Raw genomic sequence first — 12148 nt, forward strand, 5'->3', positions numbered from 1 at the left:
CCTATGACAGCTATTGCTTAGATGAGAAGGCAGCATTAGGAAAGCATTTAATGAACATTAATTGCTTCTTAATATGATTTAGCTGCTGGAAATAAGGCAGCTAAGCTAGCTTCATCTGACCAGCAGCCCTACAGGCACTACCATCATACTCCTTTCGAGATGCAATTCTGTCGTCCTGGGGGGCAGCAGCCCTTCACAGATGAGACCCAAGGCTACATTTTACTTTTCCAAATTAGCAGCTAAGTAGGATTGCAGGAACTCAGCAACAAAGTCATCATGACACCACCTGGCTGATTAGTGATCTTCTTCTGTGCGAGCCAGCAATTATCAGTTCGCACTGACTTCGGAAGCTAATGGGAATCAGAGGCTGGGGGAGGCTGCCAAGATGCAGCAGCTTCCAGCTGTCAGGAGGAGGACTGGAGGGGACACAATCTCAGTGTACACTGTTCAGTCTTTGTCTTTTCCCATGTGGCATCTTTGGCACCTATGCATTTATCATTGTGACCCTCTACAATGTGTTACCTGACACCGTCGCTTCTGACATGGCAACATGATGCAAGAGAAACTTGATCTTTGAATCCAGCACTCCTAAATTTGAATCCTGATTTACCATTGATTCTCATCTCATCCTTTAGTTAGGTCACTTAACCTCTCTACTAAGCAGCTCTGCTAGGAAATTGAGGCTGGTAACACCTAGAGATATTGTGACAATCAGTCAATAAATATTTGTAAAGTTGTTGGTAAACAACAAGCACCAAGTGCCAAGTCTAATTTAAACTGATATATCTTATAATCTTCCCATTTTCTTTGCAAGAACTTTAATTTGACACAAAGATTAACCTTCTGATGGGGAAAAAAATCTCTCCTGATATTATAGACTGGTGTTGGCAACAGACCTCTAACTTGAAATACAGCGTCCCCACTGACCTCACTAAATTTCCCATGGATTAGCTGACAGTGATACTACTGCAGAGGAAAATAACAGTGAGAGAAAAAAAACCAAACACTTTTCTGGAATGTAATTCTTAGCCTTCTTCCATTCAGAGCTGAAACAGAATGCCACTAGACATTCCAAAATGGAAGATTTATTGTTTTACATAGTGTATTTAATGGATATTATAAACCAGCTGATAATATCCGCTAATATAAGTAGGAGTCTTCAAGTTTTACAGAGGTAACATAGGATTGACATTTCTAGTATCTGCTAACCAGTGAACATATATGTACCTTGAAAAGCTTGACTGTTGGCCCCTACATGTTCATATACAATGTCAACTGAATTTATAGGATAGGCCTGAAGCTGAAGTAAGTTTTTGGAAATGGTGTTGAAACACCTTCACATTCAAGACAGCCTTGAAACAGTAAACTTCTTCCAGACTTCAGTAGTCTTAACACCGGCTTTGTTGCTCTATGACAATTAATTACTTCAAAGCCAGGAGGCTGACTGAGCTATGCCCACAGGTGGACTGTGCATTGAGGCAGTCCAATATCTGCTACCCCTTAGCAACATCAGCCTGCAGTTGCTTCTAGCTCCCTCCCACCAGCACCCACAGCACTGCTCACCTAACACATGCCCTAAAAAATAATTAGATGTTTCCTGGCATAGCCCATCACAGCTGGTGCTGCTCTGTTCTTCTGATGGACCGCAGGCATGCTGCTTCGCATTGTCATACCTAACCACTTACCAGTCAGAATATCAAGTCCCTTGTTACTTCATTTATACAGCTGCAGCAGAGCTCTTATTCTGAGCCTTTCCAGCCATTGTTTGAGAACATAAGAGCAGCTCCGAGGCTTAAGAGAACACTTGCAGATACAGAAAACGTAACTACAGGGAAGAATCTGCAGAAACAAGCTGTCTGCTGGCTCACAACTGAAAGGCTGCTGTAAGGTACAGCATCTCTACTCCCCGCTCTCGTAATAAAGGGGGCTAATTAATGGCACCTCATCACCTTACTGGGTTTCTCACAGCAACGGCTGGCCCTATGAAAACAACACTAACTGCACAATTAGGTAAAAAGCTGCACGCTTACTACAGAAACATTTCTTTACCAATACATTTTTTAAAAACAAAACAAACACCACACTGAACGTTACTTCGGAACAAGATCAAGATCTATTAAAGCAGCAGCGACCCCCCCGCAGGGCAGGGCAGGCTGCCCGCGACCCCCCGGCGGCTCCCTGCCGGGATCCCCGCACGCTGATCCCGCCTCCGCCCGCTCGCCGGCACCGCAGCCCCCTTCCCCCCAATTAAAGTTTCGACGGTATTTTAGCGCTCTCGCACCGCAGGTAACCGCCCGCCGCCGCCGCTGCCGAGAGGCGCCCCGAGCGGCCCTTCGCAAAGGCCGCCCGCGTCCTGCCCTGACGCCGCCGCCGCAGGAGCTCGCCGAGCCGACACCGCTGCCCTAGGGGCGAGCGGAGAAAGCGGGACGGCAGACCCCGGCCAAGCCGCCCCCCGCCCTCGGGGACCCGCCCGGGGAGCGCCGCGCCGCTCGCCTGAGGGGAAAGTTTGGCGGGAAGGCCGGCCTGCGCCCGCCCGGCCCGCCCCTCAGCGCGGCCTCACCGGCGGGCAGGGCCCAGGCAGCGCCCGCGGTGGGAGGGGGGCTGGCGGCGGCGGCGCAGGGCTGCGGCCGCCGGAGCGGGCGAGGGGCGGAGCAGAGAGACCCTGTGGCTGCCATGGCCGCCTCCCCCTCCCCGCAGCCTGCCTTAAATACTATGGGGCGGCCGTAGCTGCGGCGGGCGCCGCTGCCGAGCGCACCATGCGGGCTGTCATCGCCTTGGCCGCGGCGCTGGGCAGCCTGCTGCTCGGCGGCTGCCTCCTGCGCCTGGGCGGCCAGCAGCCCCTCCGCGCCAGGTAAGGGCGGCCGGGGGGCCTCGCCCGCTGCGGTGGGGCCGTGGGGCGGGAGCGCCCGGAGCCGGCTGGGGAGGAAGGAGCGGGACGCGGCGACCTCCCGCCGCCTGCCGCCGGGAGAGGGGCGCGGCGGAGCCCGGGCAGACGGCCCCCGGGCGCGAACCGGGCTGGGCTGGGCTCGGTTGTTGGCGGCGTGTGAGGGAGTCGGGGGGGGGGGGGGGGCGAACCGCCGCCGCTCACGTCTGGTGATGTTTAATCGCTGGTTTTGACAACTTTGTGTTCCCGTCTTGCTTGCCAGGGGCTGGGAGGAGGACGCCAGTGTAGCTGCTGTCACGCCGAAAGTGGTGCGAGTCCTCAGGTCTCCCCTGACGTCCCTTCCTCAGACCGAGAACAGGTAGGGGCTGCCCGCCGGCCGTCACCCGTGGGGTGGGTCTGCGCGGAAGGGTCTACAGAAGCAGAAATTTGCCTTCGCTCCAATTCATTCTTCCTCTTGTTTGGCAGCTTAGTCAGAGAGAGCGTTAGAGGCTTGTTAGACTGAGAAAGTGAAAATTCACTTTAACTGTAATAAATTATTTGCTCATAGGCCCTCTTAATGACAGCAGTCACTCTGCCATTGGTTTTGAGTCCAGTAAAATGTTGCGTGTAGCAGTTTTGTTAACATACGATGCAAAAAGTGTTGCTGAATGGCATGTTCCGGGTATCTTTTATTCTACTTTCCAGGAAGGTAGAGTTGAGCTGGGTAATGTTGTTACCATTTTTGTAATGTTTATTTAGTTAAAAATACCGATTTCTCCTTTAAAATTCATAGGATGAAGGCAGGACGCATGAAGCCTTTGTCATGTTGTGTAGCATCGTTCTTCGTGGGAGCCCTTTTGCTTGATCCCATGTCTTGATCTTTTCGATCAGTGCAGATCTTTGGTTTACAGCCTGTTATTCTATACTGTGGAGTTTAATATGAAAATAGTTATTAAATTAGCTGTGAAACAAGTGTCTTACGTGCAGGCTTCAATACTGTCTGTGTTTTCATGCTCTTGAGTCTTCACACGCTGCAGAAAAACTAATAGTGCAGAAGAGGGTGGTGTAATTCACGCAGGAGGTATTACTATCTAAGAAGTAGTTTGCAAATATTTTTGCTATTTTTTTTACTTTATTTGGCCTCATTACCATTGCAGTTCCAATGATTATTATATATTAATATATATTATGATCAAAAACACATGATAAAAATTAGAAAGGACTTGTGAATTGGGTCTTTAATGGGAACTGTGATCTCCTGGTTATATGGAAGTCAGTGGTGACAATACAGTTAACTTTACTGAGGCCACTATCTCACCCAGTTTAGCTCAGGTTGAAACAACATATGCTTTCCCTAAGTGAATGCAAGTGACATTAATTGTAGTAACCGTTGCAGTGTACCCTAAAGTATGTTTCTTATGTGTTTCTGATGAGACGCCCTTGTGCCCCCTGACTCAAAATTTAGAACTTTCACAAGCCATAAGTTTATAACATCTTTCAAGATTAGAGTGAAACAAAAGGAACAGGAACATTTGCAGAATTCTAACTGCTGTTACGGGCTTCTAGCCTGTTTCTCTTTCCTGTGCTCATTTTTTCCCTTCCCTTTTTTCCTTCTTTTCTACTCCTTGCAATTTATTGGTTTTGCAGTACATTATCTGTTCTGCTTAGCTTTTTGTAGCTGTCATTCCATTCTCCTCTGCTCTGTTTTCTGTTATGTCCGTGGTTTCCCCCTGCCCCATCTTCTCATACCCTTCCTTTTCCCTGCTAGTTTCTGAGCTGCAGTCTCCTTCCATTCCACTTCGTGTGCTAAACCATGGAATCAAATTGACTAGAAATGCTGGCAGAGAGCACTTCAGAGAACAGAGTCTAGCTACTTCCCATCTGCTCTTAGAACAGTCTCAACTGGAGCGAAGTGGAAGCAGCACATACCGAAGAAGGCTGAAAACCCATGGCATGTATGGGTCAGTTTCTAGTCTCTGTAATAAGGTGACAGGTGATCATGAGATTTTAAGTACATGTTTTTCCTTAATCTAATTGGAGGATTTTGGCACAAATTTGGAACTGATTTTGAATAACCTGAAACTGTATTTCTTCATGACTATGTGACTCCAAAAGTGTGACAAGTAAATTATTCATCAAAAAAAGTTTCATTTCACTCTGGTTCCTATAACCATAGTGTCTTTGGAGAGATAGCTTGCTGGCTGAATCCAAGAGAGGATGTTCTTTCTCACCTGAGTGACTACGCTCAGTAAGCTGGCCTGACAGGAGTTTGTGGTGCATGTTTGGCATACGAGGAAGGAGAATGAGCTGTTACTTAATCCAGAGAGCAGCTGGACTGGGCAGGGAGCCATGCTGGAGGGGTTTGATCCAAGCAGCATCTGGACTGGGCCTGGCTGAAGGCCATGCTGGAGGGATTTGATCCAGAGAGCATCTGGACTCATTCAAGGAGATGCAGACCAATCCCTCAGTGATGGATATGGATGGTCTGGTCAGTAGGAATTAGATTCCAGTTTGCAGTGGGGTTTTGCTGCAGTATCCGTGAGTATAGCAAAAGGTCAGAAGTCCCTTGTTGAAATAGGTTGTACAGGAGTTAGTGAATTTTTTGAATCAGAAGAGGCTACGTGAGTATTTTGATGCATAAAACTAGGAACAATCTATTGGTGCAGACTTCCCAAAATATTGTTCTCCTGAAGTACCCTGACAGTTTGGATAGCATTGCTGTGTTGCTGACAGCAGTGTCCTTTCCTGTGTAAGAGTGAGAGGATGTGCATGGATGTTAGTTTAGATTCTGATCTCTTAATCAGTTTGACTCATTTTTCTGGAAAGCTGAGATTTTCTCACCAACTTTGGTGGGAGGATTCAGGAAAGGAAAATGAAAAAAAAAAAAACGGGCACTATCCTTCTTGAACTCCCAAGTATTAAAGTAATCTAGACAGTCTTAAGAATCGCAAGCTTATCTTTCTTCTTATCATGATTTCCTTTGCTGTTGGAGGCATATTTGTGACCAGATATCTCCTGAAGAATCTCTAAGGCCCTATTATCGTGTTGCCTCGCAATATTGAAAGCTAATCTGTTCTTTTACTTTGAGTAATTCTTTTAAAAGAATGAAACTGAAGGATGAAAGGATGAAAAGCAGGGGATTGATTCAGACTATCATAGATACTTAAGCAGCTATTACGCACAGCAGTGTTCATTTAGGTGGTGACCAGGCACCTAAAGTTCTCTGAAGATCTGTGTCTTAGCAAATAACCTTGAAGATGTGGTTTGTCTTTTACAGGTCATTTCTTACTACTTTTTTTTGTTAAGTGTTAGATAACCCAAACAATGTGACTGCCTCTACAGTGTGACTTCCAGTTTTTGTCTTGGGTTTATTTTGCAGCCTACTGTGCCTGTTACTACGGTTTCTTACAAAAAAAAAAAAAATATCCATTGTTAGTAATATTTCCATAGTAGTCCCCAAATTTATTCATGGAACTAGTATCATTTACACTGCATTACTATGGTTCTCTGGCAAATCCTCATGTCTGTGCCTTATACCATCCTCTCAGTTTTTTAAGCTGCAACTGCAAGCACAGTTGAACCAACAGTACAGACAAAAGAAGTAGTCTTGCACTTGTCCCACCTTCAGATACTTGGTCCTCCCTCCCCAACTGTGTTTGTGCTAGCATATTTGTTTGTGTAGTCACAGCATTAATAGCAAAACAGAGGGCTCAGTACTGCTAGTGCCTGTTAGGGGAAGGTGACAATAAGACGAGGAGCTAGGTAGTCTGTGGTGAGGCCTGGGGTGTGCTTTGTTAAGCTTGGGCAGAAATTCTAGCTCCTTTTGTTCTGATCAGGAATATATAGCAGGTAAATAATGTCAGCTCCTACAAGGGACGTGGAAAATAGTTTTCTCAAGCACTATTTCTATATACTTTATATAGAGGTAGTAACAAGGCAGCACTAAACTGAAGAACAGACCACCACTACTGTGTTACTCTGTGTCACCCATTTTAAGGCATTCACTTAATATCTTCCTAACTTACTCTCTGTCTTCGCAGGTCCAAGGCAAGCACAGTGTAGAGACTCTTAGGGTAATTGAACAGTGTGAGGAAGTGATTGAGGAGATGTGAGTAAACAAGTTAGTATTAATACAGTGTTCCATAGTGTTGGTTTCTCCAATTCCTCTCTCAGCAGTAGATCTTTATGCAGGTCTAGGGAATAAACAACTATACTTAATTAACCATGCTACAGGGACCTGTACATTCTGTCTTCTGTCAAAATATTGCATTCTGGCAGACAGAAGGGGAAGAAGAGAGAGGCTATTACCACAATTATGACAAGTAGCTTAGTATTTTGCACAAATAATTTGCCACAGTTTAGATTAGTCAGCACTGGTGGCCACTTCACTAATTTTACTGCTCTCTTAATATTTTTTCCCTTCACTCCCAAGTGGTGCATGCAAACATATTTTAGAAGCACATTTCTAACACATGCCTCATGTATTACTTCTGTCTAAATGAATAGGTGTTAAGTTGAAAGCTGCTGCCAGGGCACATTTACGTTCTAACAGTGGTGAAAGGTTTCCCAGCCTCTTTATGTGGTCCAAGTGAAACCGCTATGTCATTCTGTCTATTTTCTTGTTCTCTTGTAACATCATTTTAGTGTAAGTTCCTTATCCTTTTCACTTTACCCACCATGAGACTCTGAATGCTGCTTGTCATGTTACCTGTCATACAGTTTATGGATTTTATAAGTCGTCTCTGGTGTTATGTATAACTCTAGTGAATGCACCAGAAGTCTTCCAAATAATTTTGAAACACAGTTTGTCTTAAAGACCTGATTTAGCATTCTTTAGATAAGCATGGGAACTTGAACAAGGATAGTAGGATCAGTCTCTTTCACAGTTAGTGATTAACGTTACGAGACAAATTCTTACTCATATGCTTGATAAAGTAATTTTTGTGGTCCATTTCACCAAACATTTAAATTGTGTATTGCCTTATTAATCAAGGTGTTGTGAACCTTAAAGACATTACTATATTCTTATAATCCAATTCATCTGAAATAGTGTCAAAGCTAGCAGAGCACCCTTCCTAGGGAAGTACGGATTATGGGTTTTTAGTAGTATTTGACTAATAGACTATGAGATACAAATATAAATTAGTCTCTTCAAGGGAGAGATTAAGACAGAAGATATTCACAATCTGGATAGTGTTGTTCAGTGCCACTTTGGTAGAAGGATGGAAATGTGCAGTTTTGCATGCAAAAGCTACCCTTTTTAGCTGGAGATGCTCAGCTGGCAGAGGGATCAGAGGTCCTGTGCTACTTCAGGCAGACAAGAGCAGGAAGCCGTAGAAAAAGGGCAAGAACTACTTCTGCTGGGCACAGAGTGAATAGAGTCCATAAATGAAATTCTTCCTTATGTTCAATGTGAATTTAGCTCTTGCTGAAATTAGGGGTGAAATTCTTTCAGTGCTGCCAGGCAGTCCAGTCCTGAGCTCTTCCGAAAACTTCACATTCTTTCAGTTGTTTACAGTTGATTTTGTGGGAATTCTGGAGGATTGGCCTTTCAGTCCTGGTCATGTCTTCATGTTATGGTATAATTCACAGCACTATATTTTTTTTTTATCCATCTGCTTCCCTACCCCCTGCTTCATCCTTTTTTCATCCATCTTATGTCCATCTATCTTCCTACTCTGATAACTGTTTGGGGTTGAGTTTGGTTTTAAAGGACTTCCCTTTTCTTTCCCTCCCTGTACTGCTGCTCCCCCAGAACTCCATGTTAACGGAGGTACCTGTTTGTCCCATGATTCCCTGCACTAAGGCTCCCTATAGTCTTAGGACTGAGTGCTACAGGTGCAGCAAAAGGGGTCATGGACTTTCCATGTAATTTCTATATTTCTTATTCTAAAGGTGGGTGTAATCCTTGTCTTAAAGAATTTTACAGTTTAAGGAACTGCTGTCTTCCTGAGAGCAAGATATAGAATAACAACGTGCTGATAAATATGGCACATGGTCTTAATCTACTGTGGATTTATTAAAGTACAGATGGTGTACTTTCAGAGTTCCTAGAATTACCATAGGAAGTATGTGGTCCTCAAGCTGTTCGTATATGATTAAAAAAACCCCGTTTTTCAGATTTTGGCCAGTGAGATTGGCTTTGAGAACATCTAAACCCCAAGGGAAATGCAGCAGAAATTTCTCTGTTTAATCAGTTCTATGATTTCCAAGTCAACAGAATATAATATAGTTTCCACTTCAAGTTCTCATGTAGCTTAAGAATTTGTAAAATTAGTTGAATGTAGCCTGATATCTGTGGTTTTAGGCATGTTACCTGATTTATTGCAGAAGTTTTAGTGCAGTTCTAAGTATTGAACAAAGGCTGTCATCCACTAGGTCAGGTAAGTTCATTTGGTGATAAATATTGTCTAGCATTATTGTCCAAAGTGACCAGAAATCTAATCTGAGTTTGATCTCTGCACAACTCTGCGATGAATAATGCATTAGAAATCTGGACTGCCCCTTGCACACCCCTTTTATCTGAATGCAAAAATCTCACTCATGTGAAGCAGAGATCACTCTGACCGTGAAACAGAAATTCAGAAATTTAACTTTTAATAGAATGAGTAATTGCTTTGCATGTCTTGCAAATAAATTCTTTTATTTTTGTACCTTTTTGCACCATATACAGAGCATTGAGTAAACTTTGTTTGGAAAAAGCCACTGAAGCACTTTGGTGATCTGTCTTGTGCCTGCATTATAAGGATAAAGAATTTGGATTAAAATTTGTGTCTGGTCTTCCCCACAGTTGTGCCATTTTCACCAATCTTTACATGTGTCATGGAAAAGGAAGGAAAGACTCCTTATTCCTTTTTTCTCCCCTTGCTGGCTGTAGAAGTGATTGTCAGGATTTAATGACAAAACAGAACAGGGATTTAGTTGGCTCATTCTTTTTTATCTGACTTCTTCATTTTTGAATTTTTCAAGCCTTGAAAATGTGTGCATAAAAAGCAATTACATATTAAAAAACTTGTTTCAGCTGATCTTAGTACTATGAATTTAAAAGACTAAAAGTCTGTTGAGTAAAGCTTGCATTTAATTGAGAGAATATTTATTCACTGCTCCACTGATTTCAGGACATAAATCAATAGGAAGCTGCAAGGATCTTGCCCTGGTTCTCTGCACAGAGTTGAAACCTACTTGTGAAAGCATGTTGGTTCTCCAGCGATGCCTGTAAATGCATCTCACAGTGAGCTGATGAAACCTAACTGCCTGTGTTGACTTGGTCTTCCTGGCAAGATTCATGTGTTAAAGAGGTCTCCTCTGGCCGGCTGTGATCAGCATCCAGCATCTTGATTTTTAGCTGTAATGGAAGACTTATTTGCAGCAGTAAAATGTACTTGGCTTATGACATCAATAGTTCTTTTTTCAAGGTGGCATTTATGTAGCTAAGCTTTGCCTGTAGCCATTTCTCTTACTTGAAGCTGCAGCTGCAGAAGAATCATTTGACCTTACTGAGTTAAAGAAGCAAGAGAGAGGAAATATTTAGTGCTAAATTTGTTTGGGAACTGGTGTTGGGTTCTTTTGGGACTGGGCCCACCTGGTTCTTCGGTGTAGACAGAACCATTCAGACCAAGCTGCAATAAACGTGCATATAAATGGCATAGGCAGAATATTTGCTGGCACTTACTGTGTAAGAACTGCTGAGTTGTTTGCTCTGAACAGTGTGCTTTGAGAGCCTTCTGCCCTCACATTTGTATGTCACTCCTTTAAAAAGAATTAGATAAGGGCATGTATACAAAATCAGCCAAGGAGCTGGTAGTGCCAGGTGTTACTATCTATTAAAGTCACTGCAGAACTGAAAGAGATTTATGTTTTGTTGTCTTACCATTTCTCTCAACAAGGGGCATACTTCCTTAGGGGCACTAAAAGTATACTGATGGTGGAAAGAAAGGAAGAGAGCTGATCTCTTTCCTCTGCAGCCTGTGTCCTGGGTGAATTTCTCTTGTGGAGTGACTGATTTGCTAGCAACTTCATGGGCAATGGAAAGAGAAGGCAAGGTGCTTTGTCCCTTTTCCACCCCTGTCATAGCTGTGAACATGACAGTCGGTTCAGCAGCAAAATAAGCCAGCATTTATTCTGCTCTTTCTTCTTCAGTTGTTCTCATTTGAATTGTTTAAAATTTTAGTTGTTTGAGAAGGCTCAGGGTGTTGAAGGTTAAACTTCTAGGAGAATGTAGGAATATTATGCTTAGGTCAAGAAAGATGTTCTTTGTATATGTAAAGCCAAAGGCATCCCTTTCTGAAGGCATCAGAAGAATAAGTAGATACCCTTCTTTGAGCAAGGGCCTCCTGGAGCTATTTGACCTTGAAGAGGGTATATTGCCAACTTTGCAAGCAAACTCAAGGTCCATGTATCCTTAGCTGAACTACCCTCATTGTAATACTAAAAATCATGCCTACAGGTCAAGAAGACCCTTGCCCAGGTGAAGACCCTTCCTCTGAGCACACGTAATAGTAGAAGTATTGTGTCAGCAGTATTATAATTGCATGTAAATTACTAACCAATTATCAAAGAGAGAATGGACTTTGAAAATTACTAACTCTGCTAGTTCTGTGTATAAATATAGCACAGAAAGTCCCATTGGTGTGCTTGATTTGTGGGAAACCACAGAGCACCAAGGCTTGCGCAACCCTAAAATAAATAAGCAATGTCTCTCCTGAGTGTGTGATTATTGACCTATTGCACACTGGGAGACAAATCTGCTTTTTGGACAACAAGGCCGGGGGGGACCTTATCAATACCTGAAGAGAGAGTGCAAAGAGTATGGAGCCAGGTTCTTCTCTGTGGTGCCCAGCGACAGGACCAGAGGCAGTGGGCACAAACTGAAATACAAGAGGTTTCCTCCAAACATCAGGAAACATGTTTTCACTGTGAGGGTGACTGAGCACTGGCACAGGTTGTCCAGGGAGGTTGTGGAGTTTCCATCCTAGGAGATACTCAAGAGCCGTCTGGACATAGTCCTGAGCAATTGGCTCTAGGTGGCCCTGCTTGAGCAGGGAGTTGGACCAGGTGACCTCCAGAGGTGCCTTCCAACCTCAGCCACTCTGTGATTCTGTGACTTGAAATAGCATCTTTCACAAGTAAGAGCTTCAAAACCAGCTTGTCGGAAATCTTGTTGAGAAGTGGTCTCTGTATTTTAACAGGTTAAGGCAATGGAGTTTTAGTCCTTGTTATTAAAAAGAATGATGGTTCAGAAGCAGAGCACATTGTGTACAAAGCAGAAAGACCCTTCCTCTTTGT

The 12148-nt window shown here is 43.8% G+C and overlaps 1 protein-coding gene across 1 annotated transcript in view; it reads left to right on the top strand.

Annotated features, from left to right (window-relative positions):
* The first annotated feature begins 2644 nt into the window (after positions 1-2644).
* Positions 2645-12148, top strand: part of ST8SIA6 (ST8 alpha-N-acetyl-neuraminide alpha-2,8-sialyltransferase 6) — a 47214-nt gene continuing 37710 nt past the window's right edge. Inside the window, exons 1-2 of the mRNA XM_074900196.1 lie at positions 2645-2851; positions 3147-3242. Coding sequence (XP_074756297.1) covers positions 2757-2851; positions 3147-3242 — 191 coding nt within the window. The 5' untranslated portion in view covers positions 2645-2756. The remainder of the gene's footprint in view (positions 2852-3146; positions 3243-12148) is intronic.

The sequence above is a fragment of the Athene noctua genome, chromosome 2 (assembly GCF_965140245.1).
Source record: "Athene noctua chromosome 2, bAthNoc1.hap1.1, whole genome shotgun sequence".
Lineage (NCBI taxonomy): Eukaryota > Metazoa > Chordata > Aves > Strigiformes > Strigidae > Athene > Athene noctua.